Below are 15,139 nucleotides of genomic sequence, written 5' to 3'. Positions count from 1 at the left end.
TCTTATTACAGAAGGTAGGACATTCTTAAATTCCTCTCAGAGAGGGACCTCTATTAGAGCCTCATAGGAAGTTGCACATCCCAATGTTTGTACACATCGAGCAAAATTGTTCTGCATAACCCTTTCGAATTCAGCATACGTCTGTCACGGCTGTCTCCTTAAATTCCAAAGCCTATATACTTGGGGAACCAATTAATATGCACGCAGAATAGCCTTTTTTAACCTCATCATAATTCTTATACACCAGCTGTGACAAGGAAGCATGAACTCTCTGTGCCAACCTCATCAAATTACTCGGTATGGGTAATGTCCACTTTTCTCTTGGCCACTCCATTTGGATTGTTATTTTCTCCAAAGCCCTGAAAAAAGTTTCTGCATCCTTCTCTTTGAATTTACGGAGGGCCTGCATAAATTTAAACATATCGCCACTGGGTTCTGTTCTGTGATTAAGCTTCCCTCAAATTCCTGGCAGCTCCCCGCTAATTTCCAGTGCTTTAATCCGGAACTCTCTCTCTCTTTTGCTGTTTCCTCTCTCTCTAATTCCAACCTCCTCATTTCCACCTCCATTTCTCTTTGCTGCACCTCCCTTTCATGCTCAAACTGCAACTGAATTCTCTCCAGCTCAATGTCCCCAACAGAAAATGTCCTTGACACCACACTACTTCGTGGATTCTCCTGTGTTCCTAGAAACTCTTTGAAGTTTAAATGTTGAGCAATCACTTCACTTATCTCCACCTTCCTAGGTTTAACTGGTACCTCGATTTTTAATTCCCCTGCCAATTCGGCTGGCTTGCCTTTTCGAAGTTATTTTAAATAAACCAGAGACAAGTTGTCCACCTGAAGAAGAATATTAGCAGCTTCCAGAGCCCATCCTGTTATATCACTACAAACCTGGTGTCTCTTTTTTGTAAAATTTATACTGTAACCCAAACTTCGCTATCTACCGTTGTTAAGATCCCAGACCTGAGCCCCCAAGTTATGTTACTTGGGCTCGTGCGTCGTCAATTCCAGCCCCACTGGACCTGGAGTTTCAACACAATGGAATTAACCAATAATTCTTAGAAAAATACCCAAAGCCTTTGGCCCTTGGCTGACCAATAATTACAGTCACCAGGTTTGTAACTATCACAATTTCTCAATATTAATAACAAGAACTGTAATTAAATCTGCAGCAAATACAACTGGTTAACTAGTATCTAACTCCTAACGTCCCCAGCTTCTACACGCACATACACACATATACACATGCACAAGACAGACAAACACAGAGGGGGATACGGGGTCTAAAAAAAAACATAAATAAAAGGATAAAAGAGTTTTGTTTCAGATGGTGGTTTTCAGCACCTTCCTCGTCTTTGTACTTTGCTTTCAGTTCAACGTCTTACTGTAGATTCATTCAGGTCTCTGTAGTTTCAGAAATGCAGCACCCACAGCCTTTCTGGAGAGAGAACATGTTCTTGTCTTTGTTTGCAGCCTGTAATGGCTTTCCTGTGGATTAATTCATTCAGGTTCTCTACAGCTAAAGGAATGCAGCACTCATAGCCTTTCTGGAGAGGGAGAGCAAGCAGGTCCTTGTCTTTCTATGTCTTAGATTCAACTGCTCCCTCAGGTCTCTGGGAACCATCCCACTGGGATTCAATAACCACCTGTTACCGGGCAGACTGCGGTCTTTAGGCCAATTCATTAGCCATCAGCCGATCAATCAAACCGAGTCCCACCCCATTTCCCCTCTATCTCCCCCTCTATCTCTCTCTCTGCTGTCGAAAAGTCTGAAGCTCCTGTTCAAACTATCAGAGACTAGCAGATTGTCTCTTCTGTAACTGCTGAATTGTTCATTCCCTCTGCTTGAATTAAAGATTCATGCCCATTAATCACCCATGGATCCAAAATGATAATGGCAAAATAAAAGAAAGAGGAAATAAGGGAATAAATTGGAAGAACCCTTACACCGGTAAGGGTTTGCTTCCCTAAAGGGATATTAATGACCAGATTTTTAAAAAATAACAATTGAGAATGGTTTCATGGTTACCGTTAGCTCGGGCTGATAAGTAGCAAGTAACATGCCCCCCACGCTACATGCGCGACAGGTAATGACCATCATCAACAAGTGATGATAGGAATTGTCTTGACAGGAAATGGCATTACCATCTGCTGTTGCCCACTCTCGCACTGGAACACCCCCTGTCTCTCGTTCTTTCACACCCTCTCCCCCCTCTTTCTCCTTCACCCTCTCTCTCTAGCATTTTCATGCCCCCTATCTCTGCCTCTTCCCTTCCTTTCTCTTACCCTCAATCTCTTGCCATCTCTCACTCTCTCTCGCTCACACTCTCTCTCTCCCTCTGTCGTTCTTCCCCTCTCTCCCTCTTTCACACCCTCTCTCATTTCTCTATTGCTTCTCTCTCGTTCTCACCTTCTCTCTCTTGCCCTCTCTTGTTTCTCTCTCTCACCTGTCCTTGCTCTCAGCCTCTCATATATATCTGTGTCGCTGATACTGTTCACCATTTCTAACAGACCTTCGATCACAATTGGTCAACTCTGAGTCAGCAGGAGCAGATGTACCTCTCCAGAGTTGAGGACAGTTGGTCATATTTTTCAGCCACCAGTGAAGTGTTGGGTGCTCTGGATCCGTGGAACACATACAGGCCACCAACACTTAAAATAGTACAACATTATTTTATTAAACTACAAACTGTTGAACATACTCTTACTGTGGGTTAACATGATGTTAGATTACTAAAGACCTGTGCCTATCCTAACCAGTCTAATCACTCAGCACATGGTGAGGATCTGTGCTGTAAGCTGTAAGCTCTGTCCTTCTGAGAGGCTGCATCCCGAATGAGCGGGAAAACTGATGCCCTCTGTCTTTATAGTGCGTGTGTTCTAGCTGGTGATTGGCTGCGGTGTTTGTGCATGTTGATTGGTCCTAGTGTATGTCCATCAGTATGTGTGTCTGCACCATGATATACTGGTGTATATTATGACAATCAGCAGAAACCAAAATTTGCACACAATACCAGGAGACCGAAAGTTTGCTCCCAGAACTATTTCCAAGCCTTGGCCATGGTATTTTCTCTCTTTCTCTCCCTCCCGTGCAGACAGTCCCATAATTGTTTTTAGGCACAAAGCAGTTTTCAAAAGTTACAATTTGTTTTGCTTTCCGGAACATACTCTGATACAAGTTGCTTCACAAATGTTATTCTACCAGCAGCAACAAGAGGTCAAAGTCATGGGCTCAAGTCCCTCTTCAGAGACAGGAACCCAGGATCCAGGCTGACGCCCAGCGCCGCACTGTCAGCGGCCCAGGTTAGACCAGGCGCCCTGCAGCCTTTCGGGTGGGTGTACAGTTTCCCTTACCCATTGTTGCAAAGTAGATCAGGATAGCGATGTGACCCATGTTGATCCACCCACCCCGCCAACGTCACTGAAATTTAGTGTGTGTCTGTATGGTGTATGTGTGGTGTGTGTAGTGTGTATGTGTGTTTTTTCTTTATTCGTTCACGGGATCTGGGCGGGATCTGTTGCCCAACCCTGAGGGTATTTAGAGTGAACCACATTGCTGTGGGTCTGGAGTCAAATTAGGCCAGACCAGGTAAATTTGGCAGATTTCCTTCTCGAAATGACATTGGTGAACAAGATGAGTTTTAGCAACAATCGACAATGGTTTCATGGTCGTCATTAGACTTTTAATTCTGATACACGATCAATCACTACTGAAGCGAGATTATAGTCCAGTTGAAGGCTTTAATGAACAAGTAGTTACCCTAGCAGCTCCGGTACAGAATGACTGCTGTGGGTGAAACACAGACTCTTATGCTCCTCCTGCTGGGCGGAACCAGCAGGCAGGTTCTACCACTCATACTACATATAAAGTACATCCCACCTAGGTACCGCGATACCCCTAATATAGCCTACCACATTCACCCCCTGTTTAAAAAAGAGTCCGGAGGGGGGGTGGTCTTGTTTTTACAATGGTAGAGGTTATAGCAGTACCCTTCAGAGCCTTTACATTCAAAACACATATTTACAGACAATTATTTACAAGTTCATTTTACAATGAAACTATCAGCCGGTCGGGGGCCCTGGTCGTCCTCTGCGATCATCGCAGTCCCGGCGGTGATGCTGGCTTCAGCTCGGGCATCCGTGGCTCTGGGAGCGTGTTGTCTTCAGCTTCATTGCATCCGGATGGGGCCAGTGGGAGGACAGATCCTCCTGGGAAGGGGGCTGCGGTGGTGTGCGCCGGTGAAAAAATGGTTGGGTTGGTGGGGGGGGGCGGGGGGGAGGGGCGCTGAGGGTGGGTATCCAGCGGGGTCCAGATCCCGAGAGAGACCGTGTCTTGTCGGCCAGCGGGGTGCGCACACATAGGCATACTGGGGGTTAGCATGGAGGAGATGTACCCTCTCGACCAGTGGGTCCGACTTGTGGGCGCGTACGTGTTTGCGGAGTAGGACGGGTCCAGGGGCTGCCAGCCATGTTGAGAGCGAGGTCCCCGAGGAGGACGTCCATGGGAAAGCAAGGAGACGTCCATGAGGTGTTTTGTTGGTAGTCATGCACAGTAGTGATGGGATGGAGTGAAGTGCATTGGGGAGGACCTCCTGCCATCGGGACACTGGGAGACTCTGGGACCGAAGGGCCAGTAGGACGGTCTTCCAGACCGTCCCGTTCTCCCTCTCTACCTGTCCGTTTCCCCGGGGGTTGTAACTGGTTGTCCTGCTGGAGGCGATGCCCTTGCTGAGCAGGAATTGACACAGTTGATCGCTGATGAAGGAGGACCCCCCTATCGCTATGGATGTAGGCGAGGAAACCGAACAGGGTAAAGATGCTGTGGAGGGCTTTAATGACGGTGGCTGCCATCATTTCGAGACAGGGGATGGCGAAAGGGAACCGGGAGTACTCATCAATCACGTTTAAGAAATACGTGTTGCAGTCGATTGAGGGAAGGGGCCCTTTGAAGTCCATGTTCAAAGGGGCGGGAAGCCTTCGCCAGGTGCGCTTTTCAGGCCTATAGAAGTGCGGTTTGCACTCCTGACCTCCTTGATGGAGTAGGGCAGATTACGGGTTTTAACAAAGTGGAAGAACCGGGTAACAGGTTGTCGTGGAGGGTCCGGAGTCGATCTACTTGTACACTGGCACAAGTGCCTTGGGACAGGGCATCAGGAGGCTCGTTGAGCTTCCCGGGACATGATCTTGTAATTATAGGTAGAGAACTCAATCGTCCACCGTAAGATCTTATCATTCTTAACCCATGTCCTCAGAGCATTATCCTGGGTCTCTGGATGACTATTCTAGTGACAATACCACTATGCTCCTGCCTCACGATTCTGAGAACATTCACAAGGATTATCCCCGGTGTGTGTGGTATGTCTGTGTTGGTGTGTGTGTGGTGTGGTGTGTGTGGTGTGTCTTTGTGTGGTTGTTTGTGTCTGTGGGTGGGGGATGTATGTGGTGAATGTGTGTGTCTGGTGTGGCTGCATGTGTGTGGCTGCTCGCGTGTGTGTGGTATGTGTGTGTGTGGTGTGTGTGTGGTGCGTGTGTTTGTGTGTGCCTGGTGTGTAAGGTGTGTGTGTGTCTGCGTGTGATGTGTGTGAGTCTGCGGAGTGTGTGTCTGTGTGAGTCTGCGTGTGGTGTGTTTGTGTGGGGGGTGCGTGTGGTGTGTTTGTGCGTGTCGGTGGGAGATGTGTGTGTTGTGTATGGGTGTGTAAGGTATGGTTGCATGTATGTGGGCATGTGTGCATGTATGTGTGTGGTATGTCTGTTTCTGTGTGCGTGTGCATGCTTTCACGTGAGAGTACCTTTAAGAAATGGTGTTTGTCAAATAGCTGTAGTGGATGTGCATTTAAGAAATGGGTGTTTATCAAATAGCTGCAGTGATGGAGCTGGGTTTTGGTCTGTGGATTTTTCTTTCGCTTTGAGCAAAAAGCTGGTGTGTGTCTGTGTTTTAGTTTAGTTTTCAGAGTTGGAGTTGCATCCAGCCAAACAAGGTGTCATTTTATCTTCATAAAAAAGAATGTCTTCAGATCACTTGCTAATTTAAAAATGATAACTGCTCTCAGTAGAGAATATAAACCTGCTGTCTTTGTTAAAGAGGGTATTTGTCTTATGGCTGCTGCTCGGAGAGATTAAGGGTTACTTATAGAGTACTGCATTCTTTGGGGGGAATATTTGAGTTGATAGTTGCTAAGATGTTTACTGTGTTTATAAAATGTTAACTGGATTCATAGAATAAACATTGTTTTTTTTAATATAAATTTAGAGTACCCAATTCATTTTTTTTTCAATTAAGGGGCAATTTAGCGTGGCCAATCCACCTAGCCTGCACATCTTTGAGTTGTGGGGGTGAAAGCCACGCAAACACAGGGAGAATGTTCAAACTCCACACGGACAGCGATCCAGAGTTGGGATCGAAGTTGGGACCTCGGCGCCGTGAGACAGCAGGGCTAACCCACTGCGCTACCGTGCTGCCCACATTGTTTTGTTTTTAAAATACTTTAGATCTCTGTTGCATCACACCTGTGGAGTGGGCCCTTGTGCTCCCCATAATCAAAATCTATTAAAAGTTGTGGGTCAGGTGAACTCTATGATACGCTTTGGTTTTCTCTAAACCCTGGCCCATAACAATGCTCTATGTGTGTGGGTGTGTGGGGTATTTGTGTGTATCTGTGTGTAGGGTGTGTCTGTATTGTGTGCGTGTGTGTGTGTGTGGTATGTGTAGTGTGTATGTGTGTGTTTTCTTTATTCATTCACAGGATCTGGTGTCACTGGCCAGTGCAGCATTTTTTGCCCAACCCTGAGGGTATTTAGAGTGAACCACATTGCTGTGGGTCTGAAGTCACATGTAAGCCAGACCAGGTGAAGACGGCAGATTTCCTTCCCGAAGGAACATTAGTGAAACAGATGAGTTTTAGCAAAAAATCGACAATGATTTCATGGTCGTCATTAGACTTTGAATTCCAGATTTTTATTGAATTCAAATTAAACTATCTGCCCTTGTGCGATTCCAACCCATGTCCCTAGAGCATTACCCTGGGTCTCTGGATGACTATTCCAGTGACAATACCACTATCACTATGCCACTGCCTCTCAGTTCAGAGATGGTTCACTAGGATGATCCCCAGTGTGTGTCTGTGTGTGGTGTGTCTATGTGTGTTTGTGGGTGGGGGATGCGTGTGCGGTGGCTGTGTGTGGGGCGCGTGGGTGTGTCGTGTCTGTGTGAGTGTGGGTGGGGGATATGTGTGCGGTATCTGTGTGTGGGGCACGTGAGTGTGTCGTGTCTGTGTGAGTGTGGGTGCACATGATCTATGTGTGTGTGCACATGTGTTATGCCTGTATGCATGTGTGTATCTGTATATGTCATTGATAGGAAGATTCTCTGTGATCTGTGTGTGCGTGTTTTTATTCATTTATAGGATGTGGGGGTCACTGGCTAGACCAGCACTCATTGCCCAAGAGAATGTGATGGTGAAGTGCTTTTTTGTCCCTGATGTGTAAGTACACCCAGGGAGGGGATGATCACTGGTATGTTCCCAAAGTAAAGTGGTGAGTGACTTAGGGGAGGGGGAACTTCCATAGAATTTACAGTGCAGAAGGAGGCCATTCAGCCCATCGAGTCTGCACCGGCTCTTGGAAAGAGCACCCTACCCAAGGTCCACACCTCCACACCATCCCCTTAACCCAGTAACCCCACCCAACACTAAGGGCAATTTTGGACACTAAGGACAATTTATCATGGCCAATCCACCTAACCTGCACATCTTTGGACTGTGGGAGGAAACCGGAGCACCCGGAAGAACCCCACACACACATGGGGAGAAGGTGCAGTCTCTGCACAGACAAGCCGGGAATCGAACCTGGGACCCTGGAGCTGTGAAGCAATTGTGCTAACCATCATGCTACCATCCAGGTGCTGACGTTCCCAAGTATCTGTTGCTCTTGTCCTTCTAGATGGTAGTGATTGTCAGTTTTGAAGGTGCTGCCTAAGGAACCTTGATGAGTTCCTGTCGTGCATCTTGTATACGTAGCTGCCACTGTCCTTCAGTGGTGGAAGGATTGAATTGTTGCGGATCGTGTGCCAATGAAGTGGGGCTGTTTTGTCCTGGATGGTGTCGAGTGTCATGCTCTGTAGACTGGCCAAAGTGAATGATGAACTACAGAACATTTAGTTGAAATAATTTATTGTTGAACAGCTGCGTGATAACTAGGAGAAACAAAATAATAAACTACTAACACAAATTAACTATTGTGGAAAGTCTGCAAAATACATCTATCCTCCAGCACAACCTACTCCCAATCCCCAGACCACAGGGTCACGTGGTTGGTTTACACTGCCACCTGGTGGTCAGAGGTCATGCATAACATTATGTACAAAACTTGCTTTCTGCATATTATCACATTGAGGTTCTTGAGTGTTGTTGGAGCTGCACTCATCAAGGCAAGTGGAGAGTATTCCATCACACTCCTGACTTGTGCCTCCATCGCCATATGGTTCCTCACCTCAGATCTGGGTCCGCAGACATTTACAACTTATATTAATGTCTTGGAGGAAGGAAGCGAATGAACAGCAGCAAAATTTGCAGACGACACAAAAATAAGTGGAAAGGCAAGTTGCGAGAGGGGCACAAACAGTTTGCAAAGAGATATTAATAGGTTGAGTGGACAAAATGTTGGTAAATGGAGTAAAATGTGAGGGAAAGTGAAGTTGCTAATTTTGGAAGGGAGAGCAAAAGAACAGAGTGTTGTCTAAAAGGAGAAAAATGACAGCAAGCTGCAACACAAAGGGACTTATGGGTACTTGTGCACAAAACACAGAAAGCCAGCACACACGTGCAGCAAGTAATGAGGAAGCTAATGGAATGTTGGCCCTGATTTCAAGGGGGCTGAAGTCGAAGAGTTGGAAGTCTTGCTGCAAATGTACAAGGTACAGGTGAGGCCACATCTGGAGTGTTGAGAGCAGTTTTGAGCCAATTATTTAAGAAAATATATTATTTCATTGGAGATGGTTGAGAGAAGGTTCACTGGGATTTTCCCCAGTGTGGAGGGATTCTCTGTTAATGTTAATGTTAAATGAGACTCTGCACATTAGAATTTGGAAGAATGAGAGGTGATCTCATTGAACATATAGGATTCTTAAGGGACTTGACAGGGTAAATATTGAGAGGATTTTTCCCCTCAGGGGAGAGGGTATAGTCTCAGAATAAAAAGGTGTCAATTTAAGATTGAGGTGAGGAGAAATTTCTTCTCTCAGAGAGTTGTGAGTCTTTGCAACTCCTTGACACAGGGAGCTGCGGGGCAGAGTCCTTGTGTGCATTTAAGGCGGCGATAGATTGATTCTTGATCAGTAAGAGAATCAAGGCTTACGGGGAAAGGGAAGGAAAGTGGACGTGAGGAATGTCAGATCAGTCATGATCCTATTGACTAGCAGAGCAGGCTCGAGGGGTTGTACGGCGGACTCCAGTTCCTATTTCTTATGGTCTTATGTAACCAGGCTTTCTGGTGTTAAAGACGGAGTGGGTTTATTAACTGCTAAAATAGAATGGGAAAAAATGGGAAAATACCTGCAGATACATCCACACAGGCTAGAAGTGAGAATTGAGTCCAAAATAAGTAAATATAAAAAGGATATACAGAACATCTTTATCACGCAAAAAGTCGACGACGAAGTATGTGACTGTTGCGATTCGATGTTCCAGCAGAGTTGTCTTCAGCAGGTGAATAGGTACTTTTTTTATTACAGTGTTCTGTAGTTTGACAGACGTTTCCTGGTTCTCTTTTCAGCTGCGCTCCTTTTGCTGACTGGTGCTCACTTCCACAGTCAGAGAGAGAGGGAGAGATGCACATGTAAACATGGTGCATTTGCAGGGGCACTGCATGTCTGCTTGCTGCTTTCTTTCTTTATAAAAACTGCCAGAACTCCTTCTCACAGAGCACACACTTTGCAGCTAGTTTTTAACCCATTCTTTGTATATTCCATCAGGGAAGAATCCACCAGTCCGTCTGCGCATTACAAAGGGGATCTATTGATGATTCCTCCCATCCCTTTTGCCTCCCTTCCCTTTAAGGGCGGCATGGTAGCACAAGTGACTAACACTGTGGCTTCACAGCGCCAGGGTCCCAGGTTCGATTCCCCGCTGGGTCACTATCTGTGCGGAGTCTGCACGTTCTCCCCGTGTCTGCGTGGGTTTCCTCCGGGTGCTCCGGTTTCCTCCCACAGTCCAAAGACGTGCAGGTTAGGTGGATTGGCCATGCTAAATTGCCCTTCGTGTCCAAAAGGTTGGGAGGGGTTATTGGGTTACGGGGATAGGTGGAAGTGAGAGCTTGAGTGGGTCGGTGCAAACTTGATGAGTCGAATGGCCTCCTACTGTACTGTATGTTCTATGTTCTATATGAACTGAGATTGCCATTATGTTCTTTACCGGGGATCATAATTAGTTCTGGATACTTTTAGAAGTACCTTGTCTTGTGACGGGGAGGGATTCCGTTGCTTCTTAGGGAATCACCCTGCAGAAATTCCTGCCAGTGATTGTATATTCTTCAGGTTTATGGCCATTTAAGAAAGGTAAAACTCAGGTCTTATTTAAAGTGCGTAATTCCTTGTCAGTTTTTTTCCTCTCCAACATGGCGACAGAAAGTATAGATCTGGGAGGAAGTCCACTCCGGCTGCTCTCCGCGTCATTTCTGAACCTGTCTTTCTTTCGCCAGAACCAAGGCGATAACGTGCGGGACAAGATCGAGAATGCTTTCGAGGCTTTGAAGAAGTATCTGGATAAGGAGGAAAGTGCCATCATACAACAGGTCGAAGCGCAAGAAGAGATTTTTCTACAACAGCTGGAAGAAAGCAGTTCTGAAACAGGAGGAAACCCTGTCACCATTGAGCACTTAATATCAGATATTAAAAATACATTGGCAAAGGATGACATTCCCTTACTTAAGGTAGGAGCATCAGCTGCATTATTTCCAATAATAACTCTCTTAATATCAAGAATATATATGTTTAAAGGGGCAAGCTAGGTTTCTTCCCAGTTATTTTTGGGATGTGGGACGTCACCAGCTGGGCCATCATTTGTTGCCCGACCCTAATTGCCCTTGAACTGAGTGTCTCAGTATGACATTTCAAAAAGTGGTAATTAAGAGTTAACCATATTGCTGTGGGTCAGAGGTCACAGGTAGGCCAGACCAGGGTAAGAGTCAGCAGATTTCCTCCCCCAAGGAGACATCAATTCATGAACCAGATGGGTTTCCATGACAATTGTTTCATGATCATCATTGGCGTTTTAGTTGTAGATTTTTATTGGAATTCAAATTTAGCCATCTGCCGTGGGCAGGGTTCGACCCCGGGTCTCCAGAACATCACCCTGGGTCTCTGGATTACCAGACCAGTGACAATACCGCAGCCCTACCCGTTTCCAGTGAGTCAATCGGCTTGTGTCACTGTCTGTGCAGAGTCTGCACGTTCTCCCCGTGTCTGCTTGGGTTTCCTCCGGGTGCTCCGGTTTCCTCCCACAGTCCAAAGATGTGCAGGATTCGGTGGATTGGCCATGCTAAATTGCCCTTAGGTTAGGTGGGGTTACGAGGATAGGGTGGAGGTGTGGGCTTAACTGGGGTGCTCTTTCCAAGAGCCGGTGCAGGCTCGATGTGCTGAATGACCTCCTTCTGCACCGTAAATTCTATGATTCTATGAATCATCCCGTGCCAATTTAACCCTGCCCTCTGAACCAACCTGGCCAGACACTTGACCTCCGCGCAATTAGGGTTGGGCAACGAGTGCTCCACGAATGGAATGCAGCTCTGTGTTGCCAATGGTAAAAGTGAAGCGTTAGGTACGGCCTTGTGGTTGGGAGAGGGCCCAGACGGCTGGAGGAGTGCCGGTCTTAAGAATCCTTACCTCCTTCGAGGAATGTGTACTGGAGGTGACTGGTGTGACCGGAAACAGGGCGGTCACCCATGCGGAGGCCGGCGGACGCCGCAGAGGTGAGGGACCACCGGGCCCCACCCGGGGGGACCTGTCAAACTTGAGTTGTTATTGCCTCACTGACTGACCCATCCCTCCCACTGACCACATGACCATTCTGTTGCAGGTCCTCCAGCTGACAGCGACGGCCCATCCTGGGCGGCCTCCCCTCCTGCATCCCAGGAGACCACCTCGAAGGAGAGCTCCGAGGATGCAACTTTTATAGTCACGGCACAGCTGTCAGCCCCACCCTCCACCAGCGCAGAAACGCACACCTCGGCCGGACATGTTCGTGGTCAGGCTTCTGGGCACAATCTGGTGAGCACCACACTGCTGATGATGTACATCAGGTGGAGGCAGGAATCGTCAGCGGGTGGTCTACTGGATCCCAGGACCCAGCTGGATCCCAGCCTGATGCTGAGCCTGTGGTACAGGGTTACCCAGAGCTGATGGAGATGTTTGGGAGCTGCTAGGACATTCAGAGGGAGATGTCAGCATCACTCCAGCAGTTTCATAGCCGTTTGGAGTCCCAGGGGCTATTGGTGCAGGAAATGTCACTGGCAATGTGTGGCACTGAGGCCAACTCTGCCAGGGTGGCGACCGCAGTGGAGAGCCTGATGCACGACATTGGCACCATGAGTGAAGGTGTCCAAGACATTGCGCAGTTAGTGACGGGTCTTGGCAGAATGTCCTCCTCGCTGAGGGATGTGACCCAGTACCAGGTTGACCTTGATGAGGTTCTGCGGGACATGACCCGCTCTCAGATGGACATGGCCAAGGTGCAGCGGAGCTGGTCCCAGTCGCAGCTGGGCATTGTCGAGGCGCTCAGAGCCTGGCCCAGTCACCAAGGAACATCGCCGAGGGTGCCAACAGGATGGTACATACCATGTGGAACCGCCAGGGCTGGCACAGCCAGGTGATGCAGGGGCAGCCGGGGCTCGAACCAGCTGCCAAGGTTAACCCCAGGACCGTCCCATGGAGTGGCGATGGTGGCCACCAGCTCCCCCTGTTATGAGGCTGTATCTCAAAGTTAGCACATGGGACAGGGCAGCATGGCTGTGCCTTCGACAAGTGCGTCAGGCCCTCTGGGCCCTGAGCCCTGAGAGGATGCCCACCAGGGGCATCGAAGGCCATGGGATGAGGTAAGCAGCTTGCTCCTTCCACATCTTATGTGCATCTTGGGGAAACACCTAGATGTAGTAGTGGTAAAGCTAGGGGTGGTAGGTGTTGTGTTCTATGGCTTCCCTGATCATGAAGACATGCATACAACATGAGTGTATGGTTGTAACAAATATTTATTCTTAACAAGTGGTAAGGTAACCAACAGACCTATGAACAGAAGATTATATCTAAGTTACCGTCGAACTAAGGTGAGATGCGACTATCTTGTAGTTCATCCTGCTACCAAGTGCCCGGTCTCCTCCATCCCCCGACATACGGTAGCATGGTGGTTAGCATAAATGCTTCACAGCTCCAGGGTCCCAGGTTCGGTTCCCGGCTGGGTCACTGTCTGTGCGGAGTCTGCACGTCCTCCCCGTGTGTGCGTGGGTTTCCTCCGGGTGCTCCGGTTTCCTCCCACAGTCCAAAGATGTGCGGGTTAGGTGGATTGGCCATGCTAAATTGCCCATAGTGTCCTAAAAAAGTAAGGTTAGGGGGGGAGGGGAGTGTTGTTGGGTTATGGGTATAAGGGTGGATACGTGGGTTTGAGTAGGGTATTATTGCTCGGCACAACATCGAGGGCCGAAGGGCCTGTTCTGTGCTGTACTGTTCTATGTTCTATATAGGTGTCTGGTTCCATGTGTGTCTGGTTCCACCTACTGGCAGGAGGTCATAACTGTCACTCCGATGATTGATCATTAGCTATATACATTGGTACTGTTATGTACAATATATACATTTGTGCAATTATATACAGTTATATACAGATATGCATATGTGCATATCACCACAGTAGGTAGGGGATGGGGAGGGGTGTGGCACCATTAGGAGAGTGTGGAATTTGGGGAGGTGGTGATGTAGTGTTATTGTCACTGGACTACTTAACCAGAGACCCAGAGTAATGCTCTGGGACCCAGGTTCAAATCCCGCCACTGCAGATGGTGAAATTTGAATTCAATAAAAATCTGGAATTAAAAGTCTAATGAAATCATTGTCGATTTGGAATAAAAAAAACATCTGGTGAACTAAGGACCTTTAGGGCAGGAAATCTGCCATCGTTACCTGGTCTGGCCTACATGTGACTCCAGACCCAATGTGTTTAACTCTTAACTGTCCCCTCAAGGGCAATTAGGGATGGGAAATAAATGCTGGCACAGCCTGCGACGCCCACATCCCATGAACGAATGAAACAAAAATTGTAAAATACATTAAACGCTCTTGTGCATAACCATTATGAGGCCTCTGTCACTTTCCTCTGCAAAGCCTTGGCCCATCTCTGCAGGTATCTCCCCTTCCCACCCTCAGAGCGTGGACCTGTCACGGAGCTGTGCCCCATCCCTGGGTGTTCGGATGTTGGCTGCTGCATGCGTCCCCCAGTGTTCAAGCGCAGTGTCCAGGCATCAAGGTGTGTTTGGGACTTCCGGGTGCGGCTATGACTAGCTAAGTCGCACACTTGGAAGCTCCTGCGACAAAGGTGTTTTCGGGCCAACTGGAGGGCCCCAAAGGTGCAGTAAAGACGAATCCCGGTGGGGGAAGGTCCCCTGAGGAGAACTAGACCGATTTTATGGTCGGTACCCGGAGTGGAGCGGCAAGAAAAACGGCAGCAGCTCCCCAAAAAAAGCGGGGGAAGAAAATCAAAATGGCGGCCGGCGGCGCAACGGAGGAATGGAAGAAATGGGCGGAGGAGCAGCAGGCCGCTCTCCTCCGTTTTTTCACGGAGCTGAAAGTGGAGCTCTTAGAGTCCATGAACGCGACGACCACCAGGTTGGTGGGAGCCCAGGCGACCCAAGAGGCGTCGATCAGAGAGCTGCAGCAGGAGATGACCGCGAGGGAGGAGGAGGCCACAGTCATCGGGGCAAAGGTGGAGGTGCATGAGGCACTCCACATGAAGTGGCAGAGCCGCTTCGAGGAGCTGGACACTCGGATGAGGAGGAAAAATTTGAGGATCCTGGGCCTGGAAGAAGGCCTGGAGGGGTCGGATCTCCCGAGATATGTGGCGGAGATGTTGAGCTCCCTGATGGGGGAAGGGGCCGGTCCGGC

The 15,139-nt window shown here is 48.2% G+C and overlaps 1 protein-coding gene across 1 annotated transcript in view; it reads left to right on the top strand.

Moving 5' to 3' along the window:
• Positions 1–15,139, top strand: part of LOC119976378 (E3 ubiquitin-protein ligase TRIM39-like) — a 68,861-nt gene that overhangs the window by 17,305 nt on the left and 36,417 nt on the right. The window contains exon 3 of the mRNA XM_038816880.1: positions 10,693–10,923. Within this exon, the coding sequence (XP_038672808.1) occupies positions 10,693–10,923 (231 nt within the window). The remainder of the gene's footprint in view (positions 1–10,692; positions 10,924–15,139) is intronic.

Source organism: Scyliorhinus canicula, chromosome 13 (assembly GCF_902713615.1).
Source record: "Scyliorhinus canicula chromosome 13, sScyCan1.1, whole genome shotgun sequence".
Classification (NCBI taxonomy): Eukaryota; Metazoa; Chordata; class Chondrichthyes; order Carcharhiniformes; family Scyliorhinidae; genus Scyliorhinus; species Scyliorhinus canicula.
Note: the sequence above shows the minus strand (reverse complement) of the source record. Positions and strands in the feature narration are given on the sequence as shown.